The following is a 17,310-nucleotide window of genomic DNA, read 5'->3' as shown; positions in this document are numbered from 1 at the left end:
AACAGATAATGTCCCAAGACACCATTAGCTAAATTACACGCTTACTCTGTATTATTCGATATTGAATACAGATAAAACAAAAAATTTGAATTTAAAAATAGAATAAGGATATGATTTCCATGTAAATAAGCGGATAAAAAAAAACATTTTAGAACCCTTTTCGTAGATTCACCTGTATGTTTGAACCTACATGTAACCGACTCTTTTAGATTCTATATTGACTTTAAACGGACAGATTTAATTTTATATTTATCATATCGGTGACATTACAATAATATCAAAGTAGCCATTAGGTTTTCTTTGGTTATAATTTTTCTTTCCTAACAACCTTCTCTTTATACTAATAAAAAAAACTTGAGAGGTGTCAAGGGACACCCGGATGGAACGAAGTTCCTTTCCATTAATTAGTGAAGGAATTGTAATAAAATTTTATTTTTTCAAAAATAATCGTCGCGACACCACACTCTTCAATGCGAAATAGAAATGAAAATATCTGGCTTGCTTTCTATAAGAGAGAGAGAGACAGACAGAGAAAAATGCGACGCCGCACAGCTTACAATAGCAAACAAACTTACTATAGTAAAAAGTGTCGTAACAACTTTTCGTAAGAATTTTTTCCGTCTAGCCCCCTTTCACAACGCGCGATAAAGAACTTCATTCCAAAAAAAATTCAAAATCATCATCATCATCGGAATCAGTGATGCAGCGGTCATGTGCCATAGGGATTTTTATACAGATCGTTATATGTTGATTCTACGAGTCATTGACATTAAAATTGTGTCCGTGGCTTATGAATAAAGATTTTAGCTTTTATGGCTGTCGTTAACGGCACCCTTGAGACATTTTAATGGTAACTCTACTAGTTATTTACAGCTGGTATGACTCGGCCTTTACTTTAATAGTTAATTTTATAATCAAATCTTAATATATAATATATATATTACGTGTCACAATCCGCGATGCACTCCTAAACTACTCAAAAGATTTGAATTAAATTTGCACACCATGTGCAGTTTGATCCAACTTAAATAGGATAGTTTATATTATTTCAAATTAAAAAATATTTTATTTCAATGACCATAAATGACTACCAGGGCAGAGCTGTGGCGTGGAGTTCGTAATTATTATTAAAGTTATGTGATAATTTATTAATCTATGTTATTAATTGTAAATGTATATAAACTATTTTTATTTTTTTCATTTATTACTAGAACGTCTTAGGAGTAACGAAGCGCGGATTCTTGCCGCCTTGCCCCCGCCCCTGGTTAATGTTTTGTATTATATTATATACTTGCTGCGCCCCGCGGTTTCACCCGCGTAAGTCCGTATCCCGTAGGAATATTGGGAAAAAAAAGGTGCCATGCCAGTTTGTCCAACTATCCATGTACCTTATTTCATTGCAAACGGTTCAATATGTTCAATAGTTTTTCCGAGAAAGAGTAACAAACACAGACACATCCTTACAAACTTTCGCACTTATAATATTAGTAGGATAGGATAGGTGTTTAAGAGAAAAACGGGATCGGAGCTCTTAGGTTCGTTAAATTGAAACCCACCAAATAGTTATACCTATATCTTTCAGTTTTATCACCCTTTCAGTTAACATTTGACTAACTACTTATTGAATTGTGAAATGTGCTCAATTTTAATTGCACCTTGGATATAATTTCTAATAATATAATTTATTAAATTAAGCTAATTTATATCCATAGATAAATAAATACTTTTTTAATATCCCAAAAATGATATGCAATGAATGGAAAATGATAGTGGAAATCAAATTAATCAAGTTAAAATCGGCTCAGTTTATTTTCACAATATTAAATTCAAGCTCAGTCGTCGACTGCATATTGCGTCGTTATATGAAGTGCATACATGCAAAGAATTTAAATTGTTATTAATATGAAAATTGATTCCGACAAACTAGTATGCTAATAAAAATATAAAACTATTGGCGATGTCAGTGCTGGATATAATGAACATAGCGGTTGTAAGAAAATATACGTATTTTGTTGAGAGTGTGAAATAGCTTAGGTCGTTTTGCTTGGTCGTAAAATTAAATACTTACGCACCGTATCATTGAGATGAGATTCTGCATAGATTTACATAAGTGTCATTGATATTATAATATCTTATCAAATATCTATGATCGAATAATAACGTAATATTCAAATGTGGTCAACTGGATAGCTGCGTTTATTGTAGAACAAATTTGATCAACAATTGAATATTTTTAGTATTAATCATGTTTTAGTATATGTAAAAATTAGACGTTTCATTTTCTTTTCAACCGAATTCTTAACAAAGGACGAAGTTGTCAATCCGACTGTATTTTTGAATAATATAAAATTATTTAACTTTGATTTTTGATTCTATTTTCACTTGAAATCTGGTGCTTGCCGTGTTATTCCATTTAAATTTGATCAAGTTCTGACAATTTGAAGGCAGTCGAGAGAATTTAATATATTTTGCCGCCAATAAAATTAGCTCCCAACGAAACCATATAGTTGTGTCAAACCGTATAATGTTAAATCGACACAATACAATGCATTTAATACAAACTTTCTACAGACAGTATCATGCTTACACAACGTTGGCGGAACAATGCTGGCTACCACCTTATTTGGCGCGGTCTAAGCCTTCACGATTATTACGATCGACTGGACTGAGGTTTAATTGACTTTCCGAGTTATGTAATTCTTGTGGCATATGAGAAATTGTTGAGACATTAGGGCTGGTGCATTGTTTTTATATTCACTTCCTTAGCCTAGTTGTTACGTCATTGGAGTTGCTTAAGCTCTGTTTGTGTTACTATTTATTTTAAGTCTCAGAATAAAAAAGTAGTTGAACCTTATATTATTAAAGGGTGCGAAGCTACGCGGTGTCTGAATAAAGATATTATTAAATCAATCGTATAAAACGAAATATGAGATTCAGAATTACTCTATGTAATGCTAAATACACGGTCATTGTTTAGATATGTATTAGTTTAAATTGACGTATATACAGTATTATTTCATCCAATGTTACAAACCCTTGGAACGAGGGTGGTTGTGAATAGTTCTTATGAATCGCTTGTTATATATAGGAAAAGAAAGAACAGTGATAAAGTTTATGCTTTTTTATTTTTTTTATGTTATTTATTTAAATGTACTTTGTAATATTATATGATATTCTATAAGCTAAGTTCACTTTGATCTTGATTAGTGTTCGAGGTGTTTTCAAAATATTTTGGATGGAAATTTAGCTAACTGTTCCCATATTTTCTAAGTTTTTTTGTACTAAGATAACAAGAGCTTTTAAATTATTTTATAAGGAATTATCTGTTATTTCGAATAATAAAAATGATAGATTTCGAATGCTTGATCAGTAGGCTAAGAGTTGTGTTGTGTATTTTAGTTTTAAATGAACATATGAGTATAAACACATCTTCAGATTTACTAAACAACAATTAGTATGGGCCAATCACATACTGTCACAACGTTAGAGCTATAGCGTAAGCTTACACTGGTCACACGATCAACGGTATCTTGTCCTATGTTTGAAGGAGGCTCATTAAAAACCTGTTTGGTCTACTGTAAAACGCTTGTTTTAGATGTTTATCTAATGCCATGTTTTTGCTTTTATTTACCATAAGAATCTGTTACTGAATCCGAAATGGATGCAAATTTGTTGTCTGTGCTGAGGCTTATAAAACGATGGATGCAGTACTTAGTATATGTTTCAGATAGGGTATTTATGTCTATTCTCATCTAGTTATTATTAGAAGAATTTGTACTATACTTAAAACAGTACATTACATCTATACCTACAAATAATTTCAAGTACACATTTCACTTCCTTATTAATTGCGTTTTGTATATAATTCCAAAGTTTGTTATAATAACGTTTATTTTTCACTTTAATTTTTACATGTCATATATTTCCGCAGATGTAATATTGTTTTTCATCCGCGTGGTCTTTCATAACAAACCCGTAATCGGTTTAAACTGCAATCAAATTAAAGTAGTTGGACTGCGTGTAATATATTTACGCGTATTTATATACCAATTAAATTGCAAAACTGTAGCGAAATTAATACTCAAGCTAAGCTTCGATCAGTATTTCGTCATGTTTGATTGATACGAAAACACAATCTCTTCGTAATTGGAGCGCGAATGTCACTTAACATTAGTCCCTTCTATTGGACTTGACGTGGTGTTGTTCATGCTTGCGTGTGCCGTGTAGAAACACGATTATCAATGAAAAAAAATGTTGTCGTACAATTATTACCGGCCGAATAGAAAATAAAAGTATAACTTTATATCAATATGGAATAAAAAAAAACACCTAGTTCAAAGCATTTTCCAGAATGATCATCACAGAAAAACGTATTTTGAATGATTTGAAAGGTCTTATTAAAAATATATATAATCTACCAACATACTTTAAAGCTTTGTGTTTTTCGTGAAGTCATAAACATCAATGAGATTCTCATATTTTTAATCTAAACCCCTGCATTGCCAATACACGATTAAATGCAATTTAAAAAATAGCCCTTTAGTACTGTAATACAATACAATTTTTATACATCTAAACAAGAATTACCTACTTCCACGTTATCCATTGTCCCGTGTGAAAACATAAAACAGGACACACTTAGTATCAGTTACTTTAATTGCATTCAATTCAATTGATTTTATTTATCCATTTACCAGCTTTTACTTGCGCTTTGGCATTTTAACGCAAGCATGCTAACCGCATTGTTTGAGTTATTGTCTTTGGAATTATGTAACAATATGATATAGTCTGTTGCCTGCGGCTTCGCTCGCGTGGTCAATTAACCCGTCCGTTGCCTGGATGAAATGGCTAATACTCATAAGGTAAACAAAAAAAATTGCCTTTTATTTTCATCTTATTTTACTTAGCTCTACATACAATGAAGAATAAATAAATTAATAGAGTACTTAGAAACCTTCAGGCAATATTTTACTGCGCTATTATGATAAAATGTCGAAGATGTTTTCAAATGTAATATTTCCTAGTTCAAGTTGTTAAGTATTTTAATATGTATATAACATTTGGTAAAATAAGAGAAAATAAAACCAAATACAAAAATAAAGCTGTTGAATAGAAAAATTATTTTGTTAGCTAATTCCATTTGCTAACATTGGTACATCGATAAGGTTTAATTAATTGCCACTTCATAGTAATAAATAGTAATTAGTAAGCAATTCACACGTGTGACGGGTACAAGGGAAACAGACCCTATTTGCATTCTATAATGAATACATTATGAGATCAAATTTGTTTGATAGCATAAGTGCATTCTGCAGTCAAGACTTCTGATTTTAAAGCAGTGGTAGCTCTTTATCAGCTTACTGTATTTGTAAGGGATTTGGTAATTTTATGTTCTTTAAATTTACTTTTTTTATTTTATTTAAACGAATAAAAAGGAGTCTAGAAGAAAGAGATATTTATACGGATAAGCTACTGAAAAAGAGCTTCGTAACTCCAAAACTTGCCTTCGTACCGTTTAAATCTGCTGATCAATTTTTATATTTCATCATCATCATCAGCCCATATAAGTATGTTTCTATTGCTGGGACCCAGGCCTCCTATGATGGTTCAGGGCATAATTCACCACGCTGGCCAAGTGTAGGTTTTTAGATGTCACATGTCCTCGAACTTTTGTTTCCTCACGATGTTTTCCTCCACCTTTTTTGAGCAGTGGTGATGTTACACATGCGCAGATAAATTGAAAATTCAATTTATTTCCTGCAAGCTCACCTGGTCTCGAACCCCGTCTTGTCGATTTTAAGTCCGAGGATAAACTACTTGAGATTTAAAAAAAAACCGATTGACGTTTGAATTCTTTTTGGTGTCATTAGATCCAAAGTTGACACCAACTTCCTATCAAATACAAAAGAATCACGTCACTCGGTTAAATACCAACGGCGTTATGTAGTAAGAAAAGAAAAAGATACAGTCCATTTGAGAACCCCCTCCGTTTTTGAGAACGTCGTTTGATTTAAGGTACCTAAAAACTATATCGCCTATAACACTAAAACATCTCGGCGTAAAACGACAACCATTAGCGTGGGCAGCTAGTGATGTGCCGCACTGTTCTGTTTAAAGCGATTGAATTTATATCGATAGCTATAAATAAAGATCGCGTTAATGCGAATACAATTATCGATTTCGATTCGATCACGATTGTTTAGGGCCGTGCTATCATTAAATTGTTTACGATCTTTCCTGCTTAGATTTGTTATAGTGTTTTTATAGAGCGAACGGTATTCCTTGAGGGAAAGAAACTAAAAAACGTATTATGCTAGTGCAGTGATTTTTTTAAGTAGAAAGTTTTTCTCTGCATAGCTCCCGTTAATGTAAGTTTTCCGGGATATATACCATCCTTGGTCTTTTTTTCCGGTCTTAAACTATATTTTTTCTCGGCATTCGGTACTTGAGATAAGCGCGTTAAAGCAAACAAACTCAGCTATTTATATTCGTACAGATTTTCATAGACAAATGACTCATTGTAAGTTTAAAATATTTAAGATTGCTATTTCTTTTTCAAAACATAAAAAAACACACTAGACATATCGCCTCAACGCTAATGACATTTTTACCGCCATTATTAGGCGGCCATATTGAAATTTAAGGTGTGAGTGTTGACACCTCGCATATTTGACGGTTGCCTATATTGTGGGAACAGTAAGTCAGTATCTAGTTAAATGGTTAGCGTACTGTTAACAGAATGTGGTTAGATCGTATCAGGCTTAATTAGCACAATGACACATTTTGAATGCTTCATTGTAATGCGTTGCATTAACCTCCGTGAACTAACGACAGCTTAGGCATTTATGCGAAACTAGGTTCGGATTTGCGGCTAGGGCCATGGACTATTTTATGTTATCTTCGAAACTGCAAGTTTTATTGAAATATATTTAGATATTACATTATAACTTACTAGGTAGTAGGTGTAATATTAAATAGTTGGTTAATTAAATTTTTATGTGTCGTAACATTATCCGATACTAATATGATATTTTCGTGGTTTTATTAAACTTTGTTAACATTTTAATTTTATTTGCTTATAAGGACCCTTAAACATATTTATAAAATTATTAACAGCGTAATTGTTGCTATTGGATTTTTTAGCTGACTTCAAAGAGAACAAAATTTTTGAAGCGATAGAATATTTTTTGTGTTTGTTGTTTGTTATAATTATTGACTGTAAAGTTTTATAATTATCTGTATTTCCGACTTTTATGATTTCTTTCTTATTTGAGAGCTGGTGCCTCACGTGTGGCCTCACGTTCAGCTTATTGCAAAAAAAAAAAAAAATTACATAAATCTTAAAAAAAAAACATTCCGCATCTATATCCAGCATCCAAATGGAATATCTTAAGGTATTGTCAAAGCCATTAGTTTCCATTGTATTTGCAATGCGTGCGAGTGGAGTATTAATCAATCTTTGACATTTATATTATTAACACCAATTGGAACTAGGTGCGTCAAGGGTAAAGTGTGGGTATGGTGAATGTTGGCGCCGATTTGTCATAGATATCTAGAACTTAGGACCGCCTTTTCGTCTAGACCTAGAAAGTATTGAAAAACTTATAGTAGCATTTGTTAGACAAAATTAGTTACTAGTTTTGACAAAATGATCTCGAGGGAGGTGAAGATATGGTAATTGCTTAACTTGAAATAATCAAATTAATCAAATCAGTTATTTGATTTTTATTTATAGTTCACCAACTATTCAATTAAAGTAAGATATTTATTAAATTATATATTGAACTGGCAATTGCTACATTCTAATTTTGAAATTAATTTTATACTAGCATTAGACAAAAAAATTAAATTTTAACTAAGGCAACATTAGTATAATAATACCTTTAATATTACTCTATGACCAATATTTGCAACCTACCCGCATACTCTTGTTGAAACAAATTTAATGTGAAAAAGTGGAACTAGCGAAAACTGTTTTTATTTTAGAAATATAAAACTCTAAAAGATGGTGAATTGTCACTGTTGAATACTTCAATTGCTGTGTATTTATTATGTTTCTAAATTTATATTGTTTAATACTTCGAAAGCTGTTAAAAGTGATGCCCAGAATAGTATTTAAAGGTTAAATACTATTCTGGGGAAGCAACGATCGCGACCCTCTTCATTTCGGAGGTAAGTTGGTGGCACTGTGAGCAAAACTTGTATTAATACAAAAGCACCAAAAAAGAAGGAAATTATAATGGACATTAATAATTGCTATGACTGCCTCCTTGGTACAGTGGTTAACACGTGAGCGTAGAACCGAGGGGACCTGGATTCAATTTCCGATGGGGACGGACAATAAAAATGTCTCGGTCTGGCAGGACACAGAAGGCTGATCACCTACTTGTCCAGAAAGAAAATCGATTAGTGAAACAGACATCTGTTTCACTAATCGATTTTCTCATCTTCATCATCTGCCCCATACCCCACTAGGGGACACGGGACTTCACACACAATAATTGCTATGCAAATATTTGGTTTATCATAGTAGCTGTAACCCACGTCGTCACTCGCGAGGTACCCGGGTAATAAGGAGCCTTTGTGTTAATCCAGACTATAATCCATCTCCGTACCAAATTTCTTACAGATATTGCAATCGGTTCAGCAGTTTTTGCGTGAAAGAGTAACAAACATTCACATACACATACATTCATCCTCACAAACTTTCGCGTTTAATATATTAGTAGGATTATTAGGATATAAACGTATAATACGTGAAACTTTCACAGGAAACACTATAAATAGTGCCTCGTTTAGTACGAATGATGGCTAACCAACCGCGTCGAGAATCCAATAAGATTATATTGGAATTCTACCAGACCATCGATCCGAATTAAGTGCCACAATGAATTGATATAAATAGGTGCGGCTGGATGTCGAACTGAGCTGATTCCGCCAGGGCCATCCCGGGACAAAAGGAACAGAGTAGCTTAATGCGTCTTTGTCACTGTGGGACTGTAGAAGAATAGAAAATAAACTCTGCTAACCGACTTCAAAAGTAGAGGAGATTCTGAATTCGACCGTATTTTTTGGGTTTGTAAATTCTTAACTTTTTAACTGGGTAAACAGATTTTGATGATGTTTATTATATTTTTTAAATAAAATAAGCGTCATCAAAATGGTGCTGGTGCTTCCCGTGCGGTCCCATTTAATATATCATTTTTTATTGGTATATTTCTTTTTCTTTTATAATCAGACGATTTGTTTTGGAAATATTAGTTTTTGCTAAAATTATTATTTTATAAGTTATTATTACATCTTTTTTACATACTGAACCTGTATCCATGTTATCTTTACAAATTACTAATAACATAAAGTTGAAGCGTCTGTTTGCTTATTAGTTTGAGTTTACTTATCTCTGTAACTATTGGACTAATAAAAAAAATTCTCAACGTTGAATTAGTACTTGATCTCTAAATGCAATAGGTAATGTACAACGGGCGAAACCGGGGCGGTCTGTTAACTTTTAATAAATTTAAACTATGCGCAACTTTTTCATATTTGATTTAATTCTTTAACATTTATTTAGACGTAAGGTTACAAGTTTAGAATCGCAACACATAGAATCGATTTATCTGTCCTGAATAATCATTACCCATAGCTGAAACGTCCCTTTTGGAAGTTGTTAGAAATAGTTCAATGATCATAATAGCAAGCGATTGGTGTTATTAACTAACTCAATTTGAATAGAATTTAAAGCGTAGGCTCAAGAATGTTGGCGCCACATCCCAATGCTAGATATTCGCCTAAACGGGACACCAGTTGACCTAAACACGTCAATCGAATGGCTAATCGGTTATCGTTGAATGGACAATCGATAATTGGATCGATTAATCGGTAATGTATCGATTAATTTGCCCCAAATCGATGTGATTACCGTCCCGGGTTGCGTTCGTTTAAGAAACGCGAACGCTGATTTGTTTCGATTGATTCGTGGTGTTGGAGTTATGTTAATCTTTTAAACTTTTGTGTTTTTTATATCGATTTCATATTATCAATCGTTTTAAAAAAGGGGAGGTTATCAATTCGACTGTATACTTTCTGTTTGTTACCTCATAACTATTTACATGGTAAATTGGCATGAGAGAAAAAAAAATACTATGACAAATGTCACTAAGACCAAATGGCGCCAAAACATAACCGAGCTTATTTAATCTTAATATGTTATCTTTTCAACGGTTGTAGACTTTTTGCAAATTTCTCTGCAGTTTATTTGTATACGGAATGTTATGAATACGGAAGTTTCATGGTCGCGAGTCCAACTCGCACTTTTTTTCATTCAAAGTTGATGCCCATGAAAGATATACATTATCGGGTTCGAAAACCGGTCCCTGACCTGACTATACGCAGAAAAATTCTCATTTCAGAATAGATATATATCGTTTGTCTTATCCGTAAATCAATCAGATAGGAAACAATCGACATAGGATAATATTTCAAGTTCGGTTCCAAGCCGAGGCAGGGCATAAATTGCTAGACAGCGCGTGGGTGTAGTGACTGACCTAGGCTCTATTTTTACTTGGCGAGCCGGAAAAATAGTTTAAACTGTTTGTGCCGCGCGGTTTCACCCGCGGACGTACCTACGGGCTATAGCAAGTATTTATACACATACCCCATTTTACTGTATGATTATTAGTAAAAATAGGTTCATTAAAGAGTAAATTTAAAAATTGTCCGTTTTCTTAGTATGGGAGTTCATTATTTATTACACCAAACAGCTCTGTAAGAATGCATCGCCAACAAACTGTTTGGCAGTTTAGGGAAAATGTGTTAAAAAAACTAATATAGCCGTGGTTTCACCCGCGTAAGTCCATAGTCCGTAGGAATATCGGGATAAAAAGTTGCCTATATGTTATTCCAGTTGTCCAACTGTATACGTACCAAATTTTATTGCGATCGGTTCTGTAGTTTTTGCTTGAAAGAGTAACTAACACACACACATCGTTACAAACTTTCGCATTTATAATATTAGCAGGATAGTAGGATAGAATAGTAGGATAGTTAGTAGGAGGATAGTAGGACAAACATAAAAAACATGGTTATGTATAACATCCGTAACTGATTTTTTACAGAAAGCGAAGCAGAATTTACGATTTATAGAAATGATCGTGTACTTATACGACATATAAAATATCAAGTAAACTTTTTTGTTTTAATACGCATATTACATACTTTCCTGTATCTTCCTTATATCAATATCTATCACAAATCAAATTTTGTTTCTCTATTCTTGCGAAATAAAGAGACTCCTTAGATCTTCATGATTTCATTTACCCAACGAACTTTTGGAAGCCGTAGTCTCCAGATAGTTCCAATGTTAATTGGTCCGCTCTCGTGCTTTATCTAACATCATAAATCTTTTCTTCTTACTTGTCTCAATGGAATATTTAGTGGCTGTAAAGAATTCGAAATAGCGATATCCTACTATCCTACTTCCTACTAATATTATAAATACGAAAGTTTGTAAGGATGTGTGTGTGTTTGTTGCTCTTTCACGCAAAAACTACTGAACCGATTGCAATGAAATTTGGCACGTAGATAGCTGGACAATTGGAATAACGTATAGGCAACTTTTTATCCCCATGTGCCATCGGGAAACGAACTAACGCGGGTGAAACCGGGCGGGCGTAACTAGTATATTATAAATCAATTAATTTTATAAGCAAAGTGATGTCATCTATAGCACTGTAAAACGACTATTAAAAATTGTACAAAACGTTTTTATTTACATGTTTAATGAATCATAATTTTAAATGAAAAATGTGTTTTTTTTACATTTAAATAAATTTTACATTTCATTATATTATTCTATATCCTGCTAATATTATAAATGCGAAAGTTTGTGAGCATGTGTGTATGTTTGTTACTCTTTTACGCAATAACTACTGAACCGATTGCAAGGAAAGTTGAACAACTGGAATAACAAATACTTTTTATCATCGGGATAAAAAGTTGCCTATATGTCATATAGTTGCCTATATATATTCATACGGGATACCGACTTACGCGGGTGAAGCCGCGAGGCGCCGCTAGTACAAAATATATCGTCACAAACTTCCATTTAATAAGAGCAGGATAATATATGAGTATTCCTAAACTGTTACAGTTTCCGTTTCTTTAACAAGAACGACTTAATTATTATGAACAAGTTTCACTTCCAGCTCATAAATTACCATAAGGCGCATAATTGCTTGTACAAACTATAAAGGCAAATAAGTTAATTAAAATTTGAGATTAACACCACCTACACGAAAGTCAGTGTAATCCGATGTTAAAAATCTATTAAAATTGGTTCGTATTACCATAGTGGGTAGATCACTTACTATTTTTAATCAAAATTTAAAAATAAATGTGTCTTCATACAATTTTAAATTCTTTTATCATCTATGTGTCATAGAACTAAATAAGTGAATTTAATTACTGTTTTGCATTTTTGTCCCGTCTCGTGTTTATTAAATACAGTTAATTCTACATTATATTTTGTATTAAAATTCTATGTACAAATTAATTAAATAGAACCGTATTAAATAAATCCTAGAAATGTTAATTAACTTCAGTATAATAACATTTTGACCTCCATATTATACAACATTTTATTATTATATTCAAAACAAATAAATATGTAACAAGCTAAAATATTTTAGGCGTAGCTTATTTCATTGAGTTGTTAAACAATTGCTTTATAAAAATGACAATATCTGTGAAAACAGAAGATATTTAAATAAAAATAACGTTACCCATAACACATTATGAATTACATTTAAGTTTTTATAAAGATCTTAAATAATTGAAATTTACTATAAATATTTCTTGAATTTTAATCAAAAATCTTTTCTTTTTTAGATTAAATGTTGAACAAAATTGGACCCATAAAGTCTAAAAACGTAACATTTAAGAGACAAAGTCACAAATTTAAAACCTTCATAACATAATTGTAGATAAATGGTCCGGTATTTGGTTACAGTTATTCCAGTTTTTGTGTAACCACCCACACATACAAAACGCTTGGCCCCCGTGGCGATTGTCGTCCACATACATTATCTAAGCTCGTATAACAATATAATACGTTTGATTGGTTTACATATATATAAGTAATATTTAATCTACTTTAGTGAGCATATTTAAACGGTGAACAGTCGTATTTTATGAATTGTATTTTTGCATATTTGAGGTTTTTGCAGTTTAGCGTTTTATTTTATTAAACGTCTTCATTTTGCAATTAACAAGACATTTACTGAATCATTCATTTATTAATTTTATTACAGTTACGCTGTGGTTTGTTTAATAATCAGAAAAAAGTAATTTTTTTCACATTTATAATTATATAATATATTTGTAATTATTTTTAGACTGCATCCTTGGTACAGTGATTAATGTGTGAACGTACAACCCAAGAGTCCTGGGTGCGACATCGTTAGGGGAACAAAAAAGCATCTCGGTTTGGTAGGACACAGAAGGCTGAGAGAGAGAGAAGATAATCGATCAATGATATACATATGCCCCATACCCCACTAGAGGACACGGGACTTCACTTTACATAATAAGAAGTTATAATTTTTTTGAGACATTTAGATTTTTAAAATAAAACTTTCTCTTGCTCCTATAAATACTATGTATACAAAAATTCAATCTTAAGCCACATCTAATTTACAAGCGCTATCCTAATGACCAATAAAAAAATCCAATATATTTATTTACAGGTGACCATGTCGTCCGGAAGCTGTTCCGGGCCAGGCATCTGCGGGGGGGCTCGGAGACGGCCGCCCCCCCCACCAGAGCCAGCTCTCTCCCTCGCAGCAGACCTGAGCGAACTGAGCCTGGACCAGGGCTACCACACGCTGGCGGACTGTGGCCCGCCGAGAAGAAGACGGGATAATACCCTGACTGATGCACTGTGGTTGAAGATATTGTCGTATTTGGAGGTAGTTATGAATTGAGAAATTTGCCTTTAAAAGAATAAAGTCTTAAAATATACTTTATACATCGATCTGCACTAATATTATAAAGAGAATACTTAAACTATCTAATAGTTAAGGAATTATACGATATCACGGGTCATAATCATTAATGTAATAATTAATTAATTCCATCGGCATTAATTTAAATGAAAAAAAATATTATGTAGGTTCAATTTTACAGTCATATTTTTCTAATAAAGAAAGTCCGTTTAAAGTTGCTCAAAATCAGGTCTAAAGCATATATAAAAAAAACTTTCAGGTTAAACTAATAAAAGCATGTTAAATAGTGAAATTAAATAATAACAAATTAATGTACCTATAGAAATATTGTTATATTTCAAATTGTTATATTTAAAATTATTCTTTCCCTGAAATCTTTTAAATGTATATGGCAACTAAAATGCTCCGGGCCAGGCATCTGCGGGGGGCAAAGTATATGGAAACTAGAATTCACATGTTTCCCCAGGTGTCCGACCTCTGCCGAATGTCGCGAGTATGCCGGCGCTGGTCGAGGTTCGCCGCGCGGCTGCTGGCCCGGCCGGATCCCTGGCGGCGGGTCCGAGCGGCCGGATCCTTGGAAGTCGCTGCCAGGTGTGCGGGGGCCCGGTCGGGGCTGTGCGCCGCGGCAGTTAGAGAGTGGAGGATGAAGAATTGTGCCGTAAGTTGGTTGATAGCTTTATCAATACATTCGTGGTAACAGCGATGTAGACAAATTACAACGCGAACTTGTATTGAATATTAAATAAACATTAAATTTGTAAAAGTAAATGTCACACAATATAATACGATGCATTATTTCAATTTGTATTAACGTGTAGTATCAAATGCAATTTATAAATCAACTAGCTTTTGCCCGGCTATGAACCTTCCTCTTGAATCCCTCTATCTATTAAAAAACCCCATCTAAATCCGTTGAGTAGTTCAAATATATATGCCTACATACAGACAGACGCGGGAAGCCACTTTGCTTTATACTATGTAGTGATAAACATAATAATTATCAGTTGATGATGTCAACAGGTAACAGTAGCTGGGGCCCAGGTAGTCGCAGCCACATTTAGGAACCTCACGCATCTGGCGCTGACAGGGTCCACCAGTATGGACGCCAGGTCGCTGGCACCGCTCATTACGGATCTGATGGATTTACGGCATCTCGACCTGACGGGTAAGCAAGAAAAAGTTAAGCATTCTTCAAAAAACCCTTTGAAGACCATTTTTAAACATCCTACTATCCTACTATCCTATCTTACTACTATTATAAATGCGAAAGTGTGTAAGGATGTGTGTGATTGTTCCTCTTTCACGTAAAAACTATTGAACCGATTGCATTGAAATTTGATACGTAGAGAGCTGGACAACTGGAACAACATATAGGCAATTTTTATCCCGATTTTCCTTCGGGATACGGACTTACGCGGGTCAAACCGCGGGGCGCAGCTTTATAGATTAGCATATATAGCATCAGATTATATTATACTAGCTGCGCCCCGCGGTTTCACCCGCGTAAGTCTATATCCCCTAAGTATGTCAGGATAAAAAGTTGCCTATGTGTTATTCCAGTTATTCCAGCTATCTACGTACCAAATTTCATTGCAATCGGTTCAATAGCTTTTGCGTGAAAGTGTAACAAACATACACATACACATACATCCATCCTCACAAACTTTCGCATTTATAATATTACTAGTTGACCCGGCAAAATCTGTTCTGCCTTAATCTTATCATTTAGGGGTATGAAAAATATGTAGATGTTGGCCGATTCTCAGACATACCCAATAAGCACACAAAATTTGATAAGAATCGGTCTAGCCGTTTCGGAGGAGTTAGGTTACTAAAATTGTGACACTGTTGTATATAAGATTATAGTTGACTTGTATAAGATTATAGATACATGTTATATTCCCACTAATAAGGTAAAGAAAGATTTTTTTTTATTATCGTTCCGGTACTTCATATTGTTGCAAAAGTATATGATAAGACTTTATTACTTTAATTATTTAATTTCGCACATCAATTGCATCGTTTTAACTAAAATGTATACTCTATAGTTTTTATAATGTTTTAATTCTAAAATGAAAGTTTATATAAAAGTCCCAAAAACCGTTTTTTACCACTTCGAAAATTGTGTAAATTGCTTTATGTGTTTTATATAACTTAAAGGTTTTATTCCGATCGTGGGATTCGTAGTAATTAAGTAAACATAACTTATCTGTATAATAAAGTTTAATAAGTTTAGATTTGTGGCACCTGCTGTATACTCTAAAACGCAGATAAAAAAATATGTTTTTGTTAGTATTTTAGTGTTTGTCAGGCGATTCTTTAGGAGCTATAGGAGTTCAATCGCTATTATATCGCTATAGATAAAATTGTTCTTTGTAATTGAACCTTAACAGGAAAATAAAAGTCGTCGGTGAGTTGACTATATTTATATTATAGTAAAGTTTGCGTTGTAAATCGATAAGGGTATATGTAATTTCTACTCTACTTAAAAAGAGGGTAAAATTTTGGCTTTTTGTTCGAAATTAGCTATGAAAATACTTAACGTGCAACACTACAATACATTCTTAAGTGCGTTTGGTGCGGTATCTCTATCCCATGGGAAATGCTTTCCAATATTTTTCATTTTCTTTTTTTGTTTATAGTTGTTTCTTCTTTTCGTTAAAATAATATATTCTAAATTTTGTTTATTTTAAATTTTTATAAATAAGAATTTAATTCTTATTCTTGTTTACCATTTGTGTAGTTATTTAAGAATGTTTTTAAATAAATGATAAAGCAATAAATACGGACGGAAAGCTAGTATGTTTTATTTTATTATAGTTTTTGTCCCGGAATGAATTTTTAATTGTGATTTAGGAGAGATAAATTTTTAATAAATAAGCTGCTAGTTAGTTTAATCTTAACTTTCCTATAGATTTTGAAAGTTACGTATAGTAAATGGATGATCGAGAAATAGTTCGAAACATGGATAATTGTGTTCGATTCCGAACTGTAAGTCTGTGTGAAATAAGATAGAATTGATTGAATGTTCGTAATATGTTTTATTGTTAACTTTCAATGATATTTGTTTAATTTGTTTGAGGACTTCTTTCTATACAGGGTGACTGGTGAAATAGTATTTAACTCCAGGAATTGATGCTTAGAGAACGTATTATACAGTATTATGTTATCTGTGGTATTATTAAAGAAATAAGCATTATCTGTACCTGTTATTTAAATTATGCGAAGTCTGTTTATTTTTAACACGCTTTTATTAGCTTCACTTGTATGTTTGTATGTATGTATGTAACTCACACCCGTTTTTCTCCCA

General features: G+C 32.9%; 1 protein-coding gene across 1 annotated transcript in view; it reads left to right on the top strand.

The window, feature by feature from the left end:
• LOC119828895 (F-box/LRR-repeat protein 7) overlaps window positions 1–17,310 on the top strand; it is a 45,589-nt gene that overhangs the window by 18,181 nt on the left and 10,098 nt on the right. The window contains exons 2-4 of the mRNA XM_038351200.1: window positions 13,743–13,964; window positions 14,467–14,658; window positions 15,021–15,165. Coding sequence (XP_038207128.1) covers window positions 13,749–13,964; window positions 14,467–14,658; window positions 15,021–15,165 — 553 coding nt within the window. The 5' untranslated portion in view covers window positions 13,743–13,748. The remainder of the gene's footprint in view (window positions 1–13,742; window positions 13,965–14,466; window positions 14,659–15,020; window positions 15,166–17,310) is intronic.

The sequence above is a fragment of the Zerene cesonia genome, chromosome 9, assembly GCF_012273895.1.
Source record: "Zerene cesonia ecotype Mississippi chromosome 9, Zerene_cesonia_1.1, whole genome shotgun sequence".
Taxonomy (NCBI): domain Eukaryota; kingdom Metazoa; phylum Arthropoda; class Insecta; order Lepidoptera; family Pieridae; genus Zerene; species Zerene cesonia.
Note: the sequence above shows the minus strand (reverse complement) of the source record. Positions and strands in the feature narration are given on the sequence as shown.